This window comes from Augochlora pura, chromosome 8 (genome assembly GCF_028453695.1).
Source record: "Augochlora pura isolate Apur16 chromosome 8, APUR_v2.2.1, whole genome shotgun sequence".
Classification (NCBI taxonomy): Eukaryota; Metazoa; Arthropoda; class Insecta; order Hymenoptera; family Halictidae; genus Augochlora; species Augochlora pura.
This window is the reverse complement of record NC_135779.1, coordinates 7,752,369-7,776,350: the sequence shown is the minus strand read 5'-3', so window position 1 is coordinate 7,776,350 and position 23,982 is coordinate 7,752,369. Positions and strand designations below refer to the sequence as shown.

Here is a 23,982-nt window from a genome sequence, read left to right as displayed (position 1 = left end):
GCACTTATATGTACGTTGTAAATTGTAAGTTATAACAACGCACGAATCAATTGCTTCGTTTTAGCTTACATATACAGACTGTACACAAGAGTTTCGAAATACGTGTTCCGAAAGTGAAATTTCCAGTGCAGTCTCTTCCTTGCATGTATACTATTTAATTATGTTACAATGAAATCAAACTGTTTAAGTTACCATAAATCGATCTTGTTATTCACAACCCGTATAAAATTCAAAATGAGGGAACACATAATATCATAATCGATATACGAGCCACGGTAAAGATAATCGGATTACTTGATGGATGAAACGACAAAAAAAGATTACGAAATTAGACAACGACGTGTCCTGTTTATTACCATCGAAACGCAAACGACCGAGGACAATTTATGTAAGTAGATGTAATTTAAAAAAATTCTAGTTTCTCTAGGGAGCACTATATAGTTTACAAAGAAGTTGGGTGCTTTCAATCGTTGTTTTCTTTTCGTATAAACGTTAATTATTGTCGATTATGGTCATTACTGCCGTAAGTCTCATCGACGTGATTCGAATTGTCGCGGCAATGTTCCACACAATGGTCGACCAATGAGAACGAGATCAGCCCCTCCAGGGGATTCGTTTATGTAGGAGAGCATCGGTAGAGTGCGCTACGACAAAATTCCGGGCGGTTTTCGCTGGACAGTTGGGTCCGGCCAGTCAGTGGTTACAGGCCGACATGTTGGTGATGTTTTAGTGAGCGGTAAGCGCGGTGGAATCTGACGCGTGATTTATTCATGCGTTTGTAAAACGCGTCTTCGATACGAAAAGTGTATTTCGATCGCGACGCTACATGTGAAGTGTGTCGAGTGTGACAAGGCTGCAGCTCGTGCCTGGTTTACCCGGCCCAGCGAACATGAGTTGGGGTACGGAGCTCTGGGTAAGTTCTACACGTATCTCTCTGTCTCTACCTGTTTCTCTCCGTTTTTCTCCCGACCCTTTACGGTGCCACACGCACACCCATTCGCACATACACACATACACACGCAGCTCATGCCGGATAGTTTAGACGTTCCGTCACGTAGACGTTAACACGTAAAGGACCGTCGTTGCATCGTTGCTCCCCTGATTTCGCTAAAAACGGAACAACGACATATTCTCCCGAAAACCAGTTCACGGTGGTAAACCACTCGCAGGAGTTTTGCCTTTGCGGTTGCTAGCCGCGGGCGACGTTCTTCTCTCCTTTGGTGTATCCCCTCTTCTTCGCCAGCATACCCAATCCGCGAGTGTACGTGTACTCATCGCTGTGTGCTCCTTCGCTTATTTCCTTTCTCATGAAATCTTGGACGAATACCGGCGCTACGCCGAGACAGTGACTTGTCATCTTACCGTCACGCAAACGCACCAGTCTCGTTTCGAACGATCCACTGAGATTGCTATCTGCGCTTTCTTCCTCTCCCGTTTATACGTTTATCCCATTTTATCCCGAGTTCTACGATAGACCGTCGTGTCCAAGCGTACGCGAGTGGGCTTGTGCGTGTGTACGGTTTACCAAATTTCTACGCGCAATGTTATTGAATCATATATTCTATGATCAGAAAGACATAGGCGTACGACTGTGTCGTAGTACGAGCTTGTAGCGATCCCGGAAGATCAGTTATCAGATGAAATTTCTATCCTATTCGTGATTGCGTCCCGTTGTCGGAAAAAAATGGAGACAACGGGAAGAAAAAAAGTGATCATTGGAAGAACCTTCTCCCGGAACACTATTACCGTTTGTCATCCGCTCAACTCGACGAGGCCGTTATTTGTATTCTCCTGCGCTTTACAATAGCATTCACGCGAAGGCCTCTATGTTCGTCTGCCACGCACAGGACTAGGAATCGTGTCGCCTAACATCGTCATCTTTCCTTACTTTCTGTTCTCTATAAATAATTCATTCGCGGCATCCGACGTCTCGTTTCTTTTCCTACGAATTCTTTCCCTCGAACGAGTACGTTGTATCGACACAAATCTTTCGACTAGTTTGTTTCTTCGACCCTTCCATACGCAATATCTATATACAATGTACACCGTAAATTGTCGACGAACTGTGTTTGGTTTGCGTCTTGCCAACCGATCAATAATTGATCGGATCTATCGATTTAGATGTCTACAAGGAAGGATTTTACAATTTCTTCTATGATGTACGATCACTTTTCATTCAAATTTGACTTTATTGATCAACAATGACTCTGAAAATCAACATGAGTACTACTGACGCAGAATATTTGACACTCGTGGCTGGCACGGCACGATCGCCAACGGCATCGATAGTTTGCCTCTTCAAAATAATCAAAATATTTACAGAATTATTGCGATAAAAATTAGTAGATAATTGTTTACAAAGATTACACAACTTGTACGACAAAAATCACCAGCGTCGTACGATGAAAATCACATTATCAGTCGCTCGTTATCCGCTCATGATAAGTGAATGTCATTATCGATCGTAGTTTTTAAAGGTGTTTGAAATTGGATTTGATGTTGGAGAATATCGAAAATCGAGATTTACATATAGTTTACGGTCTAACGATATGCCGGCTTGCAAAGTTGGTGTTCGTGTTAGGTGGTCCACCCTGTATAAAGCATGGTGTTTGACCGATGAATATATGACGCGTGCGTCGTCGTGCCGGTACACACGCTACCAGTTACTACCAGTTTTACAATGTTGCCGTTTACGGGGGTACAATACGAACCGTTTCGTCGCGGTAAAGGCTCTTTTGACAATTACTTCGAAAATATGATGCTAACGGTTTACGCACGCATGTTTCACGGTTAGAAAAGTGTGTTGTTCTCGCAAGGATTGGCCGATCGGGACTTGTTCGGCCGATTAACCGATAGACGATAGGAAGTCGCGGCTCGATTCCGTGCGCGGTCGCGTATTACAAAATGATTGATGTTCCATTCGTGTTCCCCTGTGAATCATGATACAGGACGCGTTCGTGTTTAACCGCTAACACTGGCAGCTAGCTACAGCTCGCGGGAGGAGCATATGCACACGTACGACACGGGCGTGCCTCGCCATGCTCTTGACAGAGAAAGGGTGAACCAAAGAGGGAGAGAAAGAAGCATAGCTTATGGAATTTCGACGTGAAACAACTCCTCGAACGGTAATCATTGTTTGACCGTATTTTCTACTCAATTAATTACCGAACTGATTACCGAATATTAGTTGTTATTCGTTTAGCTGAATATTTGTGCTATTATTTCAAAAATAACAAGATTTCGTTCTTATACAGTCCATTACAGACTCCTATATATGCACCGTTCTTATATTTGAAAAATTCAAGAGGACTATAATATTTAATGAACGTTTCTCCTCATTTTCTTTTTGACTGTCACTTCTCCACTCTTAAAAGCATTGCTTTACAAATTTTCTCCACGTTCAACTTCCGAGTATGATCGTGATACCGACGGCAGGATTAATAGCGATCTCTTATCGCTTCGCGCTACGGAACAATTAAATCGCGTAATGCGGACGATTTATTGCGAGAACTTTCAGATAAACTCGTGACCTTCGCAATTGTTCTCGATAATGAAAGCGACATTGACTTGGGGTACGAGATCGACTTTGACGTATAGTTCAATTTCAATTTGGCGCAATATGTCGCGACACGCGTTGCCGATTGTTGGATATAAATATAAAAATGTTTATATATATTTTCATATCTCTATTTACGTAGTTCGATGCTTTGAATAGTTCGCAACTCCCCCGATCTTAATTACGCTTGATCCGTGTTTGTACAATATCGAGTCTTAACGGCGCACTTTGCGCTCGAACGTAAATATTGTTTCTATTTCGACCCTGAACGTTGCGCCGCCGATAGTAATTAGGATCTTTGGGAAGAAATATTGATCGACTACAGGGCGGGGATCAAGAGGACAAGGTTACCATTTGTTTTCCCTGTGCATATACATGTAAGAAAAGAAAAAGAAAAGGAAAACGTAGGCATGGGTGGGAAAAACGCGAAGGTTACTAGCAGCAATGTTACTTTCCCCGGCACAACGAAATCAGGAATTGCTTGGCTATTCGCAGTAATGTTTTTTTCCATCGATCTCGAGTCACCATTATTTTTCTCAACAGATTAAAATGCGAAAGTCGTTTGCACTAGGGTAGTACTATTTAAGGCACCATTAAAGTGGCGTTCCAAAGTGATTTGTACTTTATTTATTTATTTCCTTCATACGGGGACAACCCATTAATACACGAAAAGAAAAATATATGCAATTTTATCATATATTATCAAATTTGTTTGTATCTTAAAAACTGTTAAAAGCATTAGTGTTGATGACAATGTGGACACGTGTAATTGATGGCAGTCTAAATACTGTAAGTCAGAAGAACTATTTTCGGTTTAGAGTTAAAATGGCTTCGACTGCAAAAGGTTAGACGAACGAGAAGATCTGCTTTGAGCTTCATGGTGCTCGTCCAGCATCACCGAATCCAATTTTGATTCCCGTGGCCTGCAATGTAGTTTTGTCCGAGCCCCGTTCTCCTGCCCGGTTACGAATACGAGAAACAGGTTTCGAATACTCGAAAAGATCTCGAACCCGATCTTCCCTTTCCTTCGCCCGTTGCGGAGTCGAAGGATTAGGTTTCTCGTTGACTCGAGACCATCGCAGAGTGCAAAAACTAGCTTCGTCGGTGCTCCTTACTAGGTCCGAGTTAGGCCAAGGCTGCTTCCACCTGCGCCAGTCGTTTTCTGTCCTCTGGCCTCCTCAGTCCACGGTGTTCTCTCTGCTCCATTTCTCTCGGCCGAGCAAAAACCGTGCATTGGAACCTTCGATTTCTTTTGTTTGCCGATTACTCAGAGGTGTGATACAGTCACCGAGCATGGAACCTTGCAAAACCAACGAATTAGTAATCGGGTTCTCTTCTTTCGCTATTTATGTATCCGAAGACGACGGTGACACACTGATATCGTTTGTGTACCTTTCGGTTCGCATTCGCTCTTCGGCGGAAACCAGCTCCGATTCATTGTTTGTCGACTAAAGACCGTTTAATCGCTTCGCCGATTATTATCGCAGTATCATTGCGTACCGATAATCAAACGTTGCCACAGTGTTCCTACAAACATGAGTAGGCGAAACTGCTTTTACGGGATTAACAATTCTTCTCGTGAACGTATCTTCAGCTATCCTACTCGTTATTTTACCTCGTGTGGACAACAAAATTGTGTAAACCGTATTCTGCCAATTACTGCTACAAAGTCGATTTCTTCTATTCACGGTGCGACTTTAAACACGTGATCTTCCCCACAACGTCCATCCAACGTTTAGTATACACGATAATGTTACATTTTAATACATAGAATAATAATTATCAAATCTACGAGACCGATCAAAATAACCGCTACCACGTGATTTATTTCAAAACATTTATAGGACAGAATCGAATAAAATTAAATCGAGCGTGTATTATAATAAAAATAACGAGCAGTGTCATTAACTTCTGTCTCGCTATTTTTGTAAAGTATTACGTGTCAGTTTCGCGATATTACACTGGAACATGTTACGAGAGACTGAACGAAGCACATTCGAAGTTCAAAGCTTCGAAGTTGCACAGTGTTCCTTGTTGTGCGACCTGTATTCACGAGATCGCTGCAGTTCGACTATCGAACGTACGTACGAAAATCGGAGGTTCTCCGACTTTCGCGTCATTGTGAGTCGGATCGGCGAGCGAACGCGAACAACGAAAGTTACCGGTGACCGAACCTCGTCGTGGCGTCATTCGGAAAGCGAGCGAGGCTGTGTGACTAGCAGTTTCGCTGGAAACTAAGCCGGATGATGGAAAAGCCGGGGAGACCGGGCCTCTCTCGTGTCGTGGCTGTCGATGATTTCACAGGCCTGGGGTCGGCATTCCAGGTGCGTTGCTCACGGCCGTCTAACAGGCTCCTCGAGCGCGTTTCTTTCTGCCCAAAACGGGCTAACCGTACACAGTCGAGCGCCGTCGTCAGGATCGATATCGACGTTATCGACCGTTTCGGGGGAGGGAAAAACGCTTTCCAACGAAAGACCGTATTCGACGACGTCGCGATGAATTTTCCCGAAGCTCTTTACGCGCTGTTTACCGGCCGGCAAACCGACCATGAACACCGCTTTAACGATGCGGAACGAAAAACTTGACCGATTAAATTTCACGCTCGTCTTCGCCGGGGATCGGTGGCCCCGTTTTTCGGGGACCCGAGCAGATTGGCTCGCGATCGCAGAGCCGTAGAATCGATCAATCGCGTCTCACAATGGAACGAAACACCCTATTTTCTTGGACATTATCAGTCAATTGTCGAAATTTTCGTTAAATCTTTAATAAGTGATCGCGGCATAAGAGAACACGATGAAAGTTAAATGAAGTCAGAATATTCTTTGTAGAAGATTATTGTTGATAAGGTACCCAATAATATGGAAAACATTGAGAAATTATAAACTGATAGGATTTAGGGAATAATTATTTAAAGTGAAGCAACTGGAAAGCAAAGAGAAATATTCGTAACAGTTCATTTTTTTGTTACATCATCTATGAAAGATTTAATGAAGCTATAGTAGAAAATTTCAACAATTGGCCAACGATGTCTACGAAAATGGATCTTATAAGCAGATTATCACTTAGAGATCTCGAATCGCGTATTTATCGGTTCTGGAATTCACACTTTTGCCTCGGGTTCAGATAGCGCGTTACGTGGAAAAGAACTGTGAGCCAGGATAAGTGGAGAATGAGAGTCCGTTAGCTGTGGTACATTGAAATGAAAACATCGAGTCGGTGAAATAGTAATCGATCGCCTCGGTGAACGGTTCTACGGAGCGCGGAACCCCGACCGAAGTATGCGTTCAACTTCGTCGAAACTTTTGCTTTGCGTTTTAGCTGCTACCGGGCGTTGATGCCTCGAATCCGCGTTCTATCAGTTTTTCTTGCCGGATCGCGTGGAACAGGATACAATTAGCGCGGATATGTAGTAAGCTAGAGCGTAGTTTATTTATTCGTTTATTAATTAACGGATCGAAACCCTTTGGCACATAAAGTTAGTTATACATCGTACATTATGATTACATCGTGATTATAGTCATAATAACACTTCTTTTTGTCCAAGCTTGAGTGATCGCATTTTATGTTACACGATTTCATTAATGAAAAATATACTACCGTTAGAGTATTTATGTTTTAAAAATGTCTACATGCCCTATAGAGAAATTCTATAGTGTGAAAGACTATCCTTATTTATCCTTATATTTATAGTTATCCTTATATTTTACTTAGTTTCATATAAATAGTTATAGCCTTGCTGTTATGGTATCTTACTTTATTTCTTCTAAATAATATGGTTTCTTTGTAATATTATTCCTTCTATATTTAACGTCAATCATCATTAATTAATCAACTGACATATTATCGATCAACTCAGTGACATGCCGTTAATTAACCCATTGATGTATCATTAATTAACTCGCTGACAAAATTACGCCATCATGTAAATTACGCTTCCTGTTACCCAACATATATTTAATTGGAAACTTTCATGTACTACGTTAAATAAACATAATAATAATAATAAAAATTTAACGCGTGTTGCTCGACAAATCTAAAGTTAGTTAGGCCGAAAACAAAAAACTGGTCACCCCGCAATAGCCGTTTCGACTACCCTATTAGTCACGGAGATTGATCGGAGAAATGGAAGATGTAGAACACTTGGAGCATCCGAGAACTCTGAGTAACGTCGCCGTCACGGTGACGGGAACGCGATGTTTAACGTCGTCCAGATGCCAACGGTCCGGCGACGCGAGATGCTCGCAGCTGTCGAAAAGAATGGCCGAGCATGGACGAGGAAGCTCGTGAAACGGATTGATCGCTCGCGGAAAGAAATCCGCGGGAATCAACAGCTCTCGAAGCATATGTATACACGGTCTATGTAGAGTAGAAAGTTCTGAATGGATCGGTCGTAAATCTCCGTTAACGGGAGACGCGCGTTGCACGCGCGCAGGGGCGAGTACGCGAATACGTGGGGACGGCGGGCACGTGGCGCGACCGGAATTCGTCGAAACGATGGTTTTAATTCAAATGGTCGCGCTCGAAATGATCCGCGGCGACCGCGTCGCGCCGGTGTAATAACTTATTTATAGCGGAAAATTGCGCGAGACGATCGCACCGCAACGACCGTAGACATTCTCCTTTATCACGTCGTCGGCCGCGATTCTCTTAAATATCAGCGTTATCCGTATCCTTATCTCTCGCGACGAGACGAGGCAGATTGCTTCGCTCCTCGAGATAAATCTTACCTGCCGTTCGTAGACACTTTTTCTTCCTATTACGGCGACCAAACGCTGTTCCATTTTACTGCCGCGAATCTGCCGTGGCCGACTCGATGATAGCTCGATAGATTCGCGAGACGCAGGGAAACGGAAGGTACGATGCTCGCGCTTCGTCTATTGTTCTGGCGATCGTCCCCGGCTCTCGCACGGTTGCATCGCCAGCGACACGCATTATCGGAGAACGAGAGAGAGAGAAAGAAAGAGAAATAACCGCGGAAACCGCATCCAAGTTAAATACATACTTGCGGGATGGCCGAGATAAACCTCCCGACGGCAGGACCGTCTGCAATCTGTCGGCGATTCGCGTTTAAAAATAGAGACTTTCGAAAAACGCTCGAGGAGAATTCCTCCGGTGTGGCGGGCAAAGGCTGGACAGATAACAGAATCGCCTGAACTCGATTCGAGTATCCGGCGGACGAGCACCGTCCGAAAGCATTCTGAATCCTTTTAAGGGCGCTCCCAATGAGATTCCATCGTACCCTCGGATCTACGCTCGTAAACGGGGGATAAATCTAGCCGTTCCTCCCGAACGAAGCTGACTCACAATTAGCGAAGCAGGATCTCGTCGTGGTCAGAGGAGTACACGATGTATTAGAGCCGTATGGAATTCTTAAGGAACTTGCATCGTTCCGAAGACTCCGTCGGTTCCGCACGCCTCTGCGAAGCGAAGGCGAGAAACGATCGTCGATCTTCGTCAACGTTATTTCAACACTTTGTTGCAATTCGTCCCGAAAACACGCGACTACGTCGACGTCTGTGTGATCTCGTTCCGATATAGTGGCGGAACGTTCACGGTTCGTTTTCTTTGAAGCCGGGAATCCCGTTAGCGATCAAACATTTTTGAACGTTCGCGTACGTGTCTCGGGGTTCGATGATCGCGTGACCGTGGTCGGTGGGCCCGTAGGTTCGCCGTCCAGACGTCGATTAAAAAGAACACCGTGTGTGTCTACACAGTAGAAACTGTCTGGAAATTTCTAGGAACCGTATCGGTCACGGCGGGGTCAACGGCGATCCGATGAGACGACGGTTCCACACTGTCGGCTGGAGTCGCTTCGTCCGAGATTGAACGGATCCCGGTAGTTTCGCGTCAAGGTGCACGGTTGCTTTCGAAGCCTGATGATGTTTCCCTTGGTCGCGATGGAATCCATGAATTTGAAATTCGGAACAGTAGTCGGCCAGGACTCCCAGGGTTCCCACGTCCTGGGCCGACAGTCAGGCCCGAGGACGACCGCAGGATGGTCGGAGGAAGATGTTTGCATGATTACACGCTTTGTGTCCCGCGTCCCGAAATTCGCGCGAGACACGTTCACCCTAATTGCGTACCATTATTCTAATGAATCTTATTAAGCCGACGAGCGTGCGCTGCGCTCTTTGATCTGGCGTCCCACGTGTTTCACAATCCACGTACGATTCGACTACGAGGCAAACAACGAACTTCAAGGTCCCGGATGAATAATCAATTAACTCGCAGAAACAAGACAGAAGCCGACGTTTACATAACACATTATAAAATTAATATCCAATAAGCATATTGATGTATAATCGATACGGTTAATTTGAACGAAATTTATTAAGATCTCGCGAGGTTGTACGTATTAAAATTAAAATAAAATAACTCCTTTCTCTGGAACAATTCGTAAAATTGTGTAGACGAATAAAATAAATCAGTCAGCTTTAATGTCTACAGTATTAGTATTTTCATCGAGGCGTATCAAGTTTACTTAGAGATTGAAGCAACTAATGACACCGTGCAATGAACCGGATAGTTACGAATTGTAATCGGGCGATACCGAGGCGACCGTGACACAATCGGCGGAGATATAAAGATGCCGCGGCACAATCGGTCGGAATATTCTTTCGGTAACCAATTCGGAAAAGAAACGCCGAGTCAAAGCGGACGCAATTGACGAGTTAAGTCGTCCTCCCGCGGCAAACAGGTTAACGGGGTCCGCGTATTGTCCGGTCGTGAATGGCGAAAGCCACTGGAGCTTTGCTCGCGAACAGCGAATCTTAACACATGGTCGGTCAATTGGATAGATCTACCTTTCATCGTGCTACTAAAGTCGCTAGTGTGCAGATTAATCATGAATCGTGACTTAACCCGCCGTCATCATGGTCCGATCTACCGTACTGTGGGATACCGATTCGATCTATCCAACGGCCGATCTACAATTCTACGAAGAACAACCCAGTGGCTTGGTTTCGATTCAGATTTCCGTTCCTCTTCCGTTGTTCCTCGGCCCATCGTGAAATCGAGAGTGCCACTCGCCATTTTCCCTCGCTCGGCTTTTCGTTCTCAGCCTTCTTCTTATCGCGACGTTATTGCCGAGTCTAGTCGACTTGGATCTACGTTATCTGCTCCAAGTAGATTGCGAATCTTCGTGTGAAATGAAAACGTTCTGCGTCTGTTGCAAGAAATGGAAGTTACTCGGCAGTTTATCCTATTTTTAGCGCTAGAACTGTCGAACCGGTCAAAATTGATTAATTTTAACGATACGAGATTGCTCTCGAGAATTTATTGAATTCTCGAGCTTCAATACGTGTTATGATTTCTGTGTAACAATGTTGACTTCTTTATTGATGATCTTAATAAAATTAAAACTAAATCTATATTGATTTAATATGTAAACTAATCTTAATATTGTTCAGATTATAAAGACTGTTACACAGGAAAGGGTTTAATATGTTCCTCAATTCAAACAAAATTATAATTTAAATGGCGATAAGTCTCAGTACATTTAGCCTTATGTTTATACTGTACTACACGTCAGACACTTTTAATGGTCGGTAGGTTTAGTGTTAAACGTCTATTTTATGTTATCAGTTAACGTTATTTGCCACCTTTTAAGAGGAACTGTAATCATTGTTTCAATTTTATTATTAGTGATATTATTGTTACTTTTACGTTGAATTTCTGTAAAAAGATTGAAAAGTCCTTCGGCCCGTTGATGCTAGAAAGATAAATAAATGAGCGAAATTATCGGTTTCTGATTTTCGCAAGTGGTTCCGCGAAAGAACTGAATACAGCTCCGTTCTGCTGGATGCTGCGTTCCATGCGCTCGATCTGCTCGTTACACGAGCCACCGGTTTCTCACCCGTGCAATTTCGACTGGATATCGAGAGTTCAGCGATGCCTGAAAAGAGGCGAAACAGCTCGCGAATCGCCGTCGCGACGAATCAAAAAGAGTCAATAATCCAAAGTGTGAGATTTAAAAAGACCTGTATCGCAAGATATTAATAGCGAAATGTAGCTATTACAGCTGTTCGCAGTTTTTGCTCAGTACACTAATTTGAAATTGAAATTTCAGCTTACAGTTCAAAGCAATTAATCGATGCATACCTTGGACCACCTGACAGTGACAGAATATTTGTTATTTCCATCTGGTTTTTCTATGCTGAATTCAGTGGCGTAAGATCTTTGGAACGAGAAAATCATTTAATGAAAATTGATAAAATATTCTTACAACTTTTCACGTACGATATTGATTAGCTTTAGGGAGACTTGAAAACAGTGCCTTCGTTCCATTTATTTCCATTCTCCTACGTAATCGTTTTATTTGTTTTCGCATTAGCGGTAAACTGAACAAAAATTGTTCAAGTGCAAGATTAAGTGATGATTCTATCACAATAAAATGCAGTAATCAAATTGATAAGACATTTTTTGTTCAAAGAAGAATATAACGCATCCTTGAAAAACAAATTGATATAGGAATTCTTCATTTGATCCGAAAATTTCCTATAAGATCGAACGCTGCGCGACTTTTGAAGCGGCGTGGAACGTCGGAGGACGAGGCGGCTAAAAAATTCTCCAGGATTCTGGCGCGACCGGCTCCTCCTTCTTTCCTTAACCAGCGTGTCCCTTTTGCAGCCGGTTTTCGTCGCCGGCTTTCGTCGCCATCGCGACGCCGCTTCGTCGTGTGTACCGAGAGTGCCATTTTTTTGCGACCCGCAAGAGAGAAGTCCGAATCGAGGACCTCTTCTTGTCGATTTCCTTAGGAAAAGTTTTGTACACGTTTTCGAACTGGTTCGAAGCAATTCTTACAGCGCGCGGTGGTCTGGCAATTGGATGTCCGTGGCGTCAATTATTTTAACGTTGTTCCAAAGTTTAAGATTACAGTATAGTAGATCGTTGAATTCGTTAGATATACATAATAATATTAGAAAATTGTTCAAACGTCTTTGCTATGTTGCACTTTAACAACTCCTTTGTCATATAAATACATCAAATGCAGTTTTTATTATATTTAGTATTTATAATTAGTTTTATTATGTTAATATATACATAATATTATTATATTAATATATACATAATATTATTATATTAATATATACATAATATTATTATATTAATATATACATGAGATATATTCCATTACATAATAATGTAAAAAGAGTATAATATACTTGGATTCTGAAACTCTAACATATTACAATAGCTATTAAAGCAAAAGTTGGATTTTAACTACAGGACCCGCTTCCTCGACGACCATTGTACACCATATTGTTAGTTACCTTCGCCCGTGAAAGAAAACTTAGTCCGGTACGAAGTTGCAGCGCGTCCTGTTACGAAGTTCCATGGCCGGCGCATTTTTTTTTCCATCGCCGCACGGCCTACCGGTTCCACGTCTATACGGGACGCGAGAAATTTCATTCATTATTCCGTCGTTCACCCATTTTCCGCAGAATTTCTGCAAACGAAAACACGACGTCGCCGTTGCGGCGAACGGTGACTGGTATATCTACCTGTTCCGTCGTTATCTCGACACTTCGATTATCCGGCCGGTGTTTTGCCATTTCGCGAAACTGGAAGTCGCCTGTGACGGGCACGGCTCGAAGGACGAAGATCCGATTCGAGCCGTGCGAACGCGAGAAACGCGTCTCTCAGCGGTGGTACTCGCGTACGCGCATGTATTTTTGCCGGATCCCCGTGCACACGGACTCTCTCGCCAGCTATGTTTCTCTATTCGCGACACGATCGCGCGAGCGCCAACGAGAGGGAAAGAGAGTGCGTCGCGAACTTGCCCCGCCCACGCATTGCGCCAAATCTCTATAAATACCGTAGTGGCGAGAGTATGCGGACGCGTACACGCGCAGACACGCGCGCGCGTGCAGCCGGCAACGGCCTGGATAGGGACGGTGAAAGAAAAGAACTCGGTTGATGTCTGAAAACAACTCTTTTCGCTGGTTTCTTCATCGGCGAATCGAACCGTGCAACGTTTCTCTCGTTCTTTCCGTAATTGATTCGCGTATCTGGCGGATTCAACAATTTCAAACCGCTCGTAACTCTTTTCTTTTAATCGGCAAATTATATGTATCGTACTATCATTAAACCGTTAATGCTGTTTAGAACAAGCAACAACTACATAAATCTTAACTTTAATTTCTGTTTTATTGACAAATTCTAGATAGGGCAAATTCTTAACGTTTTTTTCATTTTTACATAACGTAGAAAGTTTTGTATGCTGCTGGATAAAGCCGTCGTGTCGGTCAAATCGCGGCGAGCGGTGATACGAGTATCGCCGGTTTATTTTCTAGTTTGAGCACCGGGGTCGTTAAGATTTTCCTGCACCGGACTCGCTAATCTATATTTAACGCACAAACGAAGGCTTAATTGACCGGCTAATCTATTTTGTAGCGGGATACGCGAAGCATCGGGGAAACTCGGCGATACGATGCGATGCTTTGCGAAACGGATGAGACGCGGCTGCGATACCGATGCCCAGGTTGGTAAGAGATCGCGTGATCGCCGCGCCGGTGATTAAGGAGATCGTGTAATCGGCCCGCGAATTTTTCCTTTCGATATCTTCGCCGAAGAAGCGAAGACCGGCCACGCGTCGTGCTTTGCTCTCGTCTCGAGCCTCCCATCGTGGATCGATAAACGCGAAAGGCGGACTGCGCGAGCGTCTTTCGCGGAAGCTAACAAACGCAGACGGATTGTTGCGGGCCGGTTATTACGTCCGAGGCGGTTGGTCGTGCCGCGCCAGGATTATTAGACTCTCGTACAGAGGACTGTCGGACTATCGGCGACCGATACCAGTGATTTCTCTCTCTCTCTCTTTCGGCTCTCGCCTATCGATTCTCTGCTGGCTGCCCTCGCTGCCGAGGAAATCGCGCGGACCGATCCCCAGTCTCGTTTCCTTGTTTCGCGCGCCTCGTAATTGCCGTATCGATTTCTAATCGTGGACACGACACCGTTCGCCGCGGACAATGGAGACGCGGAGTCGTCCCAGTGGCTCGTTGTTTCACCAAGGCACGTGTACACCCTTGTCTCGATCGTCAACAGCGACCTGCCACCGAGATTCTCTTCGGACCGCACTCGAGTCGTCGTCTTCTATCCCCTTGACGCGTTTATTCTCCGATAGTATTCCAAGAAACTTTCAATCCTAGTCGATCGAGAATAACGACACAAGTCTTCGAAATTTATTCCTTGCTTTCCACTTTGTGTTCTTCGTTCTCGGTTAATTTCGAAATAGTCTGTTCGTTCGTGTCATTTTATTTATTTTATTTTATTCAATATCACTTAATTTTATTGAATTTCATTTCATTTTATTGAATTTCATTTCATTTTATTGAATTTCATTTCATTCTACTGAATTTCATTTAACGAAATAGAAGCATTGATGATTGTAAACGCAATAGTATCGTAGGAAGAATTTCATGTGTTCGAACTGGCATAGCTACTTTCTCTGCCGCGACTCTTGAACAGAGTACGTTCACGCGAACACGCGGTTACCTAATCCAGACAGCGCGAATTAATCTACCCTCGGCAACCTTGAATTCCCAGTTGAGTCGCCGCAGACTAATCCATTTCCACGATCGAGTAGTAACTTCGGCGACACCGAAGCACGATAGCTCTTCGTTTATACGAATTGGACGGGAGACAACCAGTTCACATAATCGAGTAGAGTCATACATAATAGGAATTCGTTGTTTATCATTACTATTATTATTATTATTATTATTATTATTATTATTATTATCACTGCTATTAAAGGTAGAATAAATTCCTATTAGTCTACCCTCGACTCAAAAGTACTGCACATAGTCGAGAAATAAAATTCCAATCAGATTTCATTGATGCGACTGTGCCGACTCGTCCGCCCATCGCATGCCGCTTCCACTTATGGCAGCCATCGTCCGTACAGTCTCGCAGCAGCCTTACGATAGAAATACTCGGAATAATCATCCGTCGTCGCGATCGACGAACAACTTTTCCATCTTGAAACAAGCGGTTCGAGCGTTGTCCTGCGGTTCGACTCGGTTGGCAGCGAAAGGACGCGTGACCCGAAAGTTAGTATACGGCGCGGCGGCGAGCGTTCAGCATTGAAATTACGGTACCCCGAGATTACGCGTTCCAGCCGGTCGTGTCGGTAATCAATTTCGGGGGAGGGGGAGGTCCGTGATTCCCCCCCCCCGGATCCACTGGCGACTCGAACTTCGACATTTAAGAGAATATTCTTGTCTGAAACGCGATACTGATAGAATACTGATATCATTTCGTAGAATAGGGTAGTGGAGCCAGTTATTGCGGGTGATTAATTCCTGTCTTCGGTTTGTTTTTGGGCATACTCAGCTTTATGTTTGTCGAATAAGAGACAATCAATTTTTAACGAGCATCGAACAGAATTTTATTCGGCTCTGCGAATAAGTATCCAATCGAATACAAATTGATCTAGATAAATGTTTATTCAAATAAAATTTTATTGAAATAAACATACATATGAATTATATTTTATTTGACTAGGAGTTCATTCGAATAATATTTGTTCCAAACTAGAATTTATTTGTACAGGAATTCGTACGGAAAATAATGAACTAGAATAAAAGCGATAGAGTATAAAGTGTATTTCTCATAAATTGTCGACGTATTTTTTCGATATTCATTTTACGAACTTTGCTTCTGAAATTATGTAATTTCAATGAAAACAAATAGAAGCAGCAATCAATTAATCGCATTATTATTCGAATAATCGTGTAATTATTATCTTAGATAAATGTTTATTTTAAACAGTTCGAATAATGTGAAACTCTGACACATGCTATGCTAGTTAAGTACCAAATAAACGAATAAATTTCGAAATTCGAAGCTTCATTTCGAGATTGAATTCTCAGAAGTTTACTCTCTTTATCGACGTAAAGATAACTGCTATGGATGGTCTGGCAAGAATCACCTGTAAGGTAGGGCCGTTTTGGAGTGTTCCGTCGAGGATCGATTGACGAAAATCAATGGAGCCTCGAAACGGTGTCGAGGATCAAGATCGGTAAACCGAGTCGAGCCGGGGCAGGTTGATATCGTGTCGCTTTTATGGTCTCGTGCCCGTTACACGGCCAGGATTCGGGAACCGTTCGATTCCTTTCCTGTTTCGTAGCTCGCGCTTGCTCGCCTCCCAGCCTCGTTATGCATGCACGTAATGCGCCTGCTCGCTTACGTAAGGAGGCGAATGAACGATTTTCGTTTGCGACGCAGTTCGCGGAACCAGCCGGTGAAAATGCCGCGGCGGGAGGAAATCCTACGTGTCTCGCCGCCCGCGGAAAAACTGCCGCCCCGTGGAATCAGTTTCCAATTTCGGCGGATAATCGCGCGGCTATTTTCCGCTGGCTGTCACGCGACCGGCCGATTCCTCGATCCTGTACCGCTGTCGTCGTTTTGCATAATCGTCGCGTGTCATTATGCGCTCCCGCGATCGCATCGGTTCGTCTATGATGAGTGGGATCGAGGATCGTGGAACTTCGCAATCCTTTTTGTCCATTTGTCAGACCACCAACTTAACTCTGCTGCTGTGCGACCTAATGCGATCTAATATAATACTTGCATTTTGAAATGACTTTCTTCATGTATAGCAATATAGATTATTACGAAATAACGTTTTCCATAATTTTTTTTAGAAAGTAACAAAACTTTAAATTACTGAAACTTTGAATACCAAGTTTTCTAAAGAAAAGCTTTGTTACCCATACATGATCGACGACATGGCAGTCGAAGTGTTGAATTACAGAAATAAAAAATACTAACTCCACGGATTTCGGACATTTTTGCCCCGACGACCATAACCGTACAATTGAATCGAGGAACGCGGCGGGGTTAATATCGAATTTACCGGTGGATCGACTAAGAAAATCAACACCGACCGCGGTCGACCGGCTCGTAAAAACCTAAACCGATACCGTATTACCATGCGTTGACTAATAACAGTCCGACGGCAACCATAAGCCGCAAAGTGTTTCGCGAAGACCGGGCAGACTTTCGTCTGAACTTTAATCCTGCACGTAATTTCAGCTTGCATTTCAAGGTTCCCTTCTCGACTGCCGTAGAAATTACAGAGACACGCGAACCTTGGAAGCGAATCATGATGGTTTCTATTTCGGTCCAAGTGCTATCCGAACTATGGGTACGCGTGTTGCACGGTCGCGCGGTGCACACACGATGGTTGTCGACTATTTTCACGAATTTCTCTGTTTTCGTCGGTGAACAACGGGGTTCCACCAAGCAGGGCCGCCCACGCTTCTGCTGTTATCGCGACAGCCCGCGCTTCTCCCGTTATCGCGGTCGCATCCTCCCGATATCTTGACTCCGGCTACGGCGCGAGCTTCGTTTGATTCATCCTCCGTTGTACCATGGCGTCCCATGATTCACGCGTGTCTTAATTAAAATGAGAGGCGGCCGGAGAGGGAAACGAGTCGAAAAAGCAGGAGATGAATCGGTGGTCGCGATCGCGCCGCGCTCGAGATAACGAGAGCCTCGACCCCATACAGGCCCCGTGCCCGGCCCCATGGCGAATCCGTTTCCTGGAGGGAGGGTCTTTCTCTCTCTCTTTCGAGGGTACTCGTCGAGGCTCCGCGAACGGGGATTTCGTCCACTCGAACGGAAAAAATACTTAACGACGGATACGCGGCAAACATTTCGTTTACGTCTCACTCGAACGCGACAAAAGAGAGCCCCCCCGCGCTTTGTTTTCGCTGCGATTTCGCGAGCAGATTGAACCGCCAGCCACTCCTGTTCATCGTTGGGTTACGAACAACCCGTTAAACTGCGCCACGGAAACACGACGTGATTCAGACACTGTCGAATTTTTTTGACGCGACGAGGCGGGTTCGGGATATACGATGATTTGATAATAGGTTTACTCCATTAGCAGGAGCAAAGTATTTTGGTACTTTTGTATAGCAGTACACCGCAGTACGACCAGTGTAAAAGTAGTAGAAAAGCAGCGATGCAATTGCATTATACGAATGTGTACGTTCGATGTACTTTTTATCCTTCAGTTATCTACATCTATTGTTTACATTATTTATTCAGTTGTTCATTAATTAACATCACTTTTAATTTTCTTTTAATTTCTCTAGAAGAATTCGACATAGCAATCAAGATAATGTTAATAATAACAGCAATTCTCTAATAGATAGATACGTTTGATTTCAATGAGCGAGAAGAGAGAAGAAAACGATCGACGTTTTCTCGAGTTCATCGATCAATCAGATTCGCTTAAGACTCTAATTATAAAACATATGATTAATTCATACCGGCTTCGAATTTCCACTTCTATCTTTTCCGCCATAAAAAAGAGAAGAGAACGGAGCAGAAACGTAATCAAGAAACGCGATAAGGGGACGGTAACGAAGCCGCAGCATGCTCGCGACGTCTGCTCATTTGCAATCTTTCGAAATCGGTTGCACAAAAACCGTACAGTATTTGCGTGGACTTCGGAGCCTCTTGCCTAGAACGAACAATAATAGCCACTCGATGAAATCGTGAGCAACAATGCGGCGCTGGCAGGTGTGCTGCTCTTCAGCGGGAAAAAGCTGAAGAGTTAAAGAGCTACCTGTTCTAGTCGGACGGGAACGACGGGTACGCTACCGGGAGTCTGCGAATGTACGACGTGTCCTCCGAAATGGCTATCGCGACACGAGAAGAGAGCTGTCCACTCCAGCGACACAATACCGGTCGTTGAACAACCGACCAGGAGAGACAGAAAGCGAGCGATAAAGCGGGAGAGAGATAAAGAGAGAGAGAGAAAAAAAACGACAATGAGTATGAATGACAGCGTGCGCGAGCGATCGCTCGAATTATCTGTAGTGGGGGAGGAAAAAAAAAACAGTGTGAAGGTCTGCCGAGTCGTTGACCGCGTCCAGCGATAATAACGAAATGTTCCGGTGATTCCGTGGCTAATTAATTCGCGTTGCATTGTAGCGCTCGCGTGTTGCGAGCCGCTGGAAAAAGCTGCTCCGTCGGCGAGTGTTCGCCCGCCGAAGAGAGTAGAGCAGAGAGAAGAGGAGAGGAGAGGAGAGAAGAGAGGAGAGACAGACAACGTGTCGTGTCGTCGCCGCCTATTGTCGTCGAAGGGAAAAAAGAACTCTTAACCTGCTCCCCAGGGTTGGGCCGTGCCCATGCCTCCGAGTCTCCATGCCCATGCTTCTATGCCTCCATGCCTTGTCGACGGCCGGCCTTTTTCTAGGAGAACAATTGGCCGCGCTTCTCTTCTCTTCCGCTTGTGCGGGTCCCTTTCCGCTCCGAGCGTCTTCCACGTCTTCTATACAGTCTGCGTAGTACCGTCCTCCCCCGCCCATTGTCCACGCACCAGCGGAGAGAAGCGCCGTGAAACGGGATTACGTCGCTCGCTTCCAGAGAAATGGGAGACCCAGAGCATCTTCTCACCGTTTTCTTTCGTACGGTTCCCCGTAACGGATCGGCTATCTTGCGCTCGATAGCTCGGCGAATAATAAAACGTCCACGAAAAGATAATCGCGATGATTCAACCTGCTCCAGTTGCTCGGAGATCTGCGTGCCGTTCCGTGCCATTCTGAGATCGTGTCTTCATTGAGCTGCGCTGGAAGTGCAGTGGAGACCAATCTGAACATAGAGTTTTACTAATAGAGAACTCGAATGAAAGTTTCGGACAGTGTTTTGATAACCATTATGAAATAATTTTCAAGCGATATAAAATTAAGAATGATACGAATACAATTTTATCCAAATTATTATTCGAATCAAATTTGATTGGAATAATATCCAATCGTGGTAAGTCGCGGAAGATCAATCGGGAGAATATCCCGGATAATTGATCGATCTTGAGCGGAGGGAAAGCGGGACAAATTCTCGAAGAAGCAGAAGCCGTTTCGAAACGAAGAAGAGGCGGCTCTTTGAGTTTCCAAGCGGCGCGGCGCGTTCGTATGATTGTTTGGCTCGTGACTGCGCACTCGTATCTCGTTAGGAATCGCATCGAGCTCTCTGTCCACAGTCTACAGTCGACCGCAGTCGGCCACGGGCGGCAACACGCGTCAGGGAATCGCGATTGGGGGTCCTTTGTCTCGTAATCCGTCCCTGTCGGCGTGCTTCGCCTCTCACCGTAGGACAAGTTTCCGAAGCATAGAACGCCGGCCGCACAGCGGCGTAGAACGACGCGGACCCCGGCGCGATTGCGTTTGTCCCGACCTGGGACAACATTCCGAAGAATTCACAGGTATTCTTATCGCGGTATCGCACCGGATCTGTTCTTCCTGTCTCGCAGGTGGGGACGCGTGCCGTGGATCGCCGCTTTCGGCGCCGGAAACGCGGTCGTCGCGTCATCAATTTCATATGTATGCAGGATCCCTCGAAGCAGCCGGCGAACGCGGGGGTGTTTGGTATTAATACACCGGAGACCATAAACGTTAAACCTAATCGGATCTTCTCGTTTCATAATATAAGAGCAGATAAGATTTATTACAGCAATTACTCCTGCGATTCTCTTGTTCGTTCTAGATGACGGCAAACTTTGATTTGCTTAACTCTTAAACTTATCATAAGCCAAAATGACAAGTTAAAATTCTCATTTTTCCTTTCACAATTTTTGATGTTTTAAAAATGTTTCCGCGAGGAATTTTTCAATGAACTTCTTTATTTGAGTATACTGTTTTAAAAGCAAACAAAAGAAGGAAGTTTATAGAAGATATTTACTATTGTAAAAATCGATATATTTCCAGCCCTACTTCTGTGCTTGATAGAAAAGTTGCGTCATCCTTGTACTTGCAAGTCAGTGTTGACCACTTGCACTACCATTTCTTTCACAACTGCGCGTTCATTAGCACTTCTGAAAGTGACCAACGTGTGTTGCTTCGTCAGAGTGACGAGTCCGAATTTACTTAGACCTCTCTCGTTTTTATTATAGTTAGATTGCGAATTTTCATGCGGAGTAAAAAATTGCCTCCATGAATTGCAAGATGATAGGAGTCAGGCATAATTTGGCGTCTCCCATTAACGATATTAGTAAACTGAAATTGGTACATCAACGTTCTTAGTTTCTTTCAATCTTTTCACTGCCATTTACTGTACCTGCACGTTTTGTCATAAATACATAAAATCCGTCGTCTAATTATTGGCAAGCCAATTCCTTGGCTAAAGGAATTTTGTTTGATCATCTATTAAGACAAAGTCTTTATAAATCCAATAATTCGGAAATAAACAATGTGAAACCAGTCATTTTCATCGACTTTTGATAGATTCAGTTTAAATAATTTTCTTGATCGAGACACTTGTTGCTTCTCGTACATTTTCTTAGGATTTAAAATAGCATGCATATTTTGTAGATCATGTCACTCGCTGTTAAAGGGTTAATAATGTTCATCTGGCGGAGTTCGTTGGAAACGAATCACGGCTATTTATATTAGTCATGAATGGCTCTAGGTTGTTCCTAGCTTTACGAGGACTTTTCTCCGTTCGGATCTCGCTTCGCAGCGTCGCACAGTGAGACTAAATGAAAAACTTGTTCCAACATTAAGGAACTTTTGATACGAATGAGATGAAGCGATGTAGTTTTTTTACGTTAACCCTGAAATGTTATAGAATCAGAGAAAAATAAAGAGAACGTTGTACGAACATTTTTTAACCTTCACAATTTTTGTAAAAACTTGAAGTATTGCAATATAATTGTGATTTATCCAATGCCATGTACTCTTTGATTTTTTACGACATGTTACGCATACTATATTTTCTCTACTTTAATCTACAACATTTTAGCATAGTTTTATCTGGTTCCTATCAAAAGCACTTTAATTTCGGCACTATTTCATTTAGCCTCACTGTGCAGTGCAAGTCTCGATCGTTGAGAGATCTGAATTCGCGAACGGTCGTGCACAAGACGCTTCGTAGAACTCGGGCAGCTTGCAAGAGCAGTTTAATCGACCGATCGCCTCGCGGTTCGCCGCGTCGTCTAATTAGGAAATCAAGGGCGAGCCATAAATCATCAACGAGCAGACCGCGGAGGCGATTCGTCTCCCATAGAGGCCGCGCTCGCTTCGTTTATCGAAATCTATTAAAAGCATCGAGAGCGAAGATGATCTGGTCGAAAAAAGCCCGTGGAAACCGTCTGGTCGATCCGACGTCTCGCTCTCGAGGAGTCTCGGTCTCTCGAGCGAAATTCGCTGGAACAGCTGGCGTTTAGGCGAACCGGAGGGAATGGAGGGTTCGCGAAAGGTCACGAGCCGCCGATGAGAGCTTTCGAGTTTCGGGGTTTGCGGGAGAACGCTCGCAGACCAGGTACCAGAATATCAAAGGAACCGGAGAATAGCTGATCCCTCGGAACCTTTTTCGAGTCGTCGAAGCACTGCCGACCGTTCCTAGAACCGAACGAATATCCTTTACACGAAAATCTGCAGGAACAGTCCTTTGAGGTTTATTTTCAGGCTTATAATATGGAAGAATCTTTATTTTGTACTTCTGCGGTCCGGAATTGATTTTCTGGGTACCTGGCCGTAGATCACGTAGGTACTTTTAATTTCATTTTCATAGAATAGCAGGTTTTTGCATCAATTGCAAGAACTAAGTAGAAACTTGGTTTCTGTTTTAATAATTCTATTAAGCGACGATGATATGTTGTTGGTATTCTTGGTACTAAATCGTGCTCTAACTAGTCATCGTAACGCGAACAATTTCTACATAAATTATGCAACACCGTTCGTTTCGACTGGTTCTTCAGATTAAGAGCTAATGGATAAATACTGTCTTGATATCTCGGATAGACGATTGACTGCGAAACAGTGTATTATTTCCAAGGGTGACACTCCGGATAGAAGGAAGACGCTTTTCCTCTTGGGGGGTAGAGTTGGCCATCGGTGCATTAGTCTGTCGCTGCGACGAGCGCTGACTCTTTTGATGGAACCGGTGAGGGAAATACGTGTCTCTTAAGGGGTTAAGCTTCCAATTTTCGAGAGACTCGAATGCACCGCGAGGAGCGCGCCACTCGAGGGATTATTCTCGCCTCGCATTAAACACAACGGGACCTATGCGAGCCCGTGTATCCGTCGACGAGCCCCCGCGCTTTACCCGACGATCATTAGTTCGTTCGCGTGCAGACGGAGACGCGAACACGATTACCATAGTTTCCCACCTTCTCCCGCGGATTTCCCTTTCTTCCCTCGTACTTTCTTCTTTCGTTCGAAAAACTCCCATGTCGACTCTACTCCGTAAAACGCACGGGAACTTTCGTACTACTTTTATACTCTTTTTGTACCATATTTGCACAGTGCTTGAACAGGGGAGTCAGTTACTGTATCCTGCCGGTGGTCTACAACAGTTTTCGCTACTAAAACTTTAGCAATTTAATTGACATTTCTTCAGAACTTTAATCGTAGGGTGGTCAAAATTTATTAGTAATAAATTTATTAGTTTACATGTTCTCAGTAACACTTTTT

The 23,982-nt window shown here is 44.2% G+C and overlaps 1 protein-coding gene across 8 annotated transcripts in view; it reads left to right on the top strand.

Moving 5' to 3' along the window:
- Positions 1-171: 171 nt before the first annotated feature.
- Cip4 (formin-binding protein 1-like Cip4) overlaps positions 172-23,982 on the top strand; it is a 48,705-nt gene continuing 24,894 nt past the window's right edge. For 7 of the 8 annotated variants that reach the window (XM_078189396.1, XM_078189397.1, XM_078189392.1 and 4 more), the window contains exon 1: positions 172-388. In XM_078189396.1, coding sequence (XP_078045522.1) covers positions 302-388 — 87 coding nt within the window. In that variant the 5' untranslated portion in view covers positions 172-301. Of the gene's footprint in view, positions 389-441; positions 914-23,982 lie in introns of those variants that run through there. The other variant, XM_078189395.1, reaches the window with a different exon arrangement.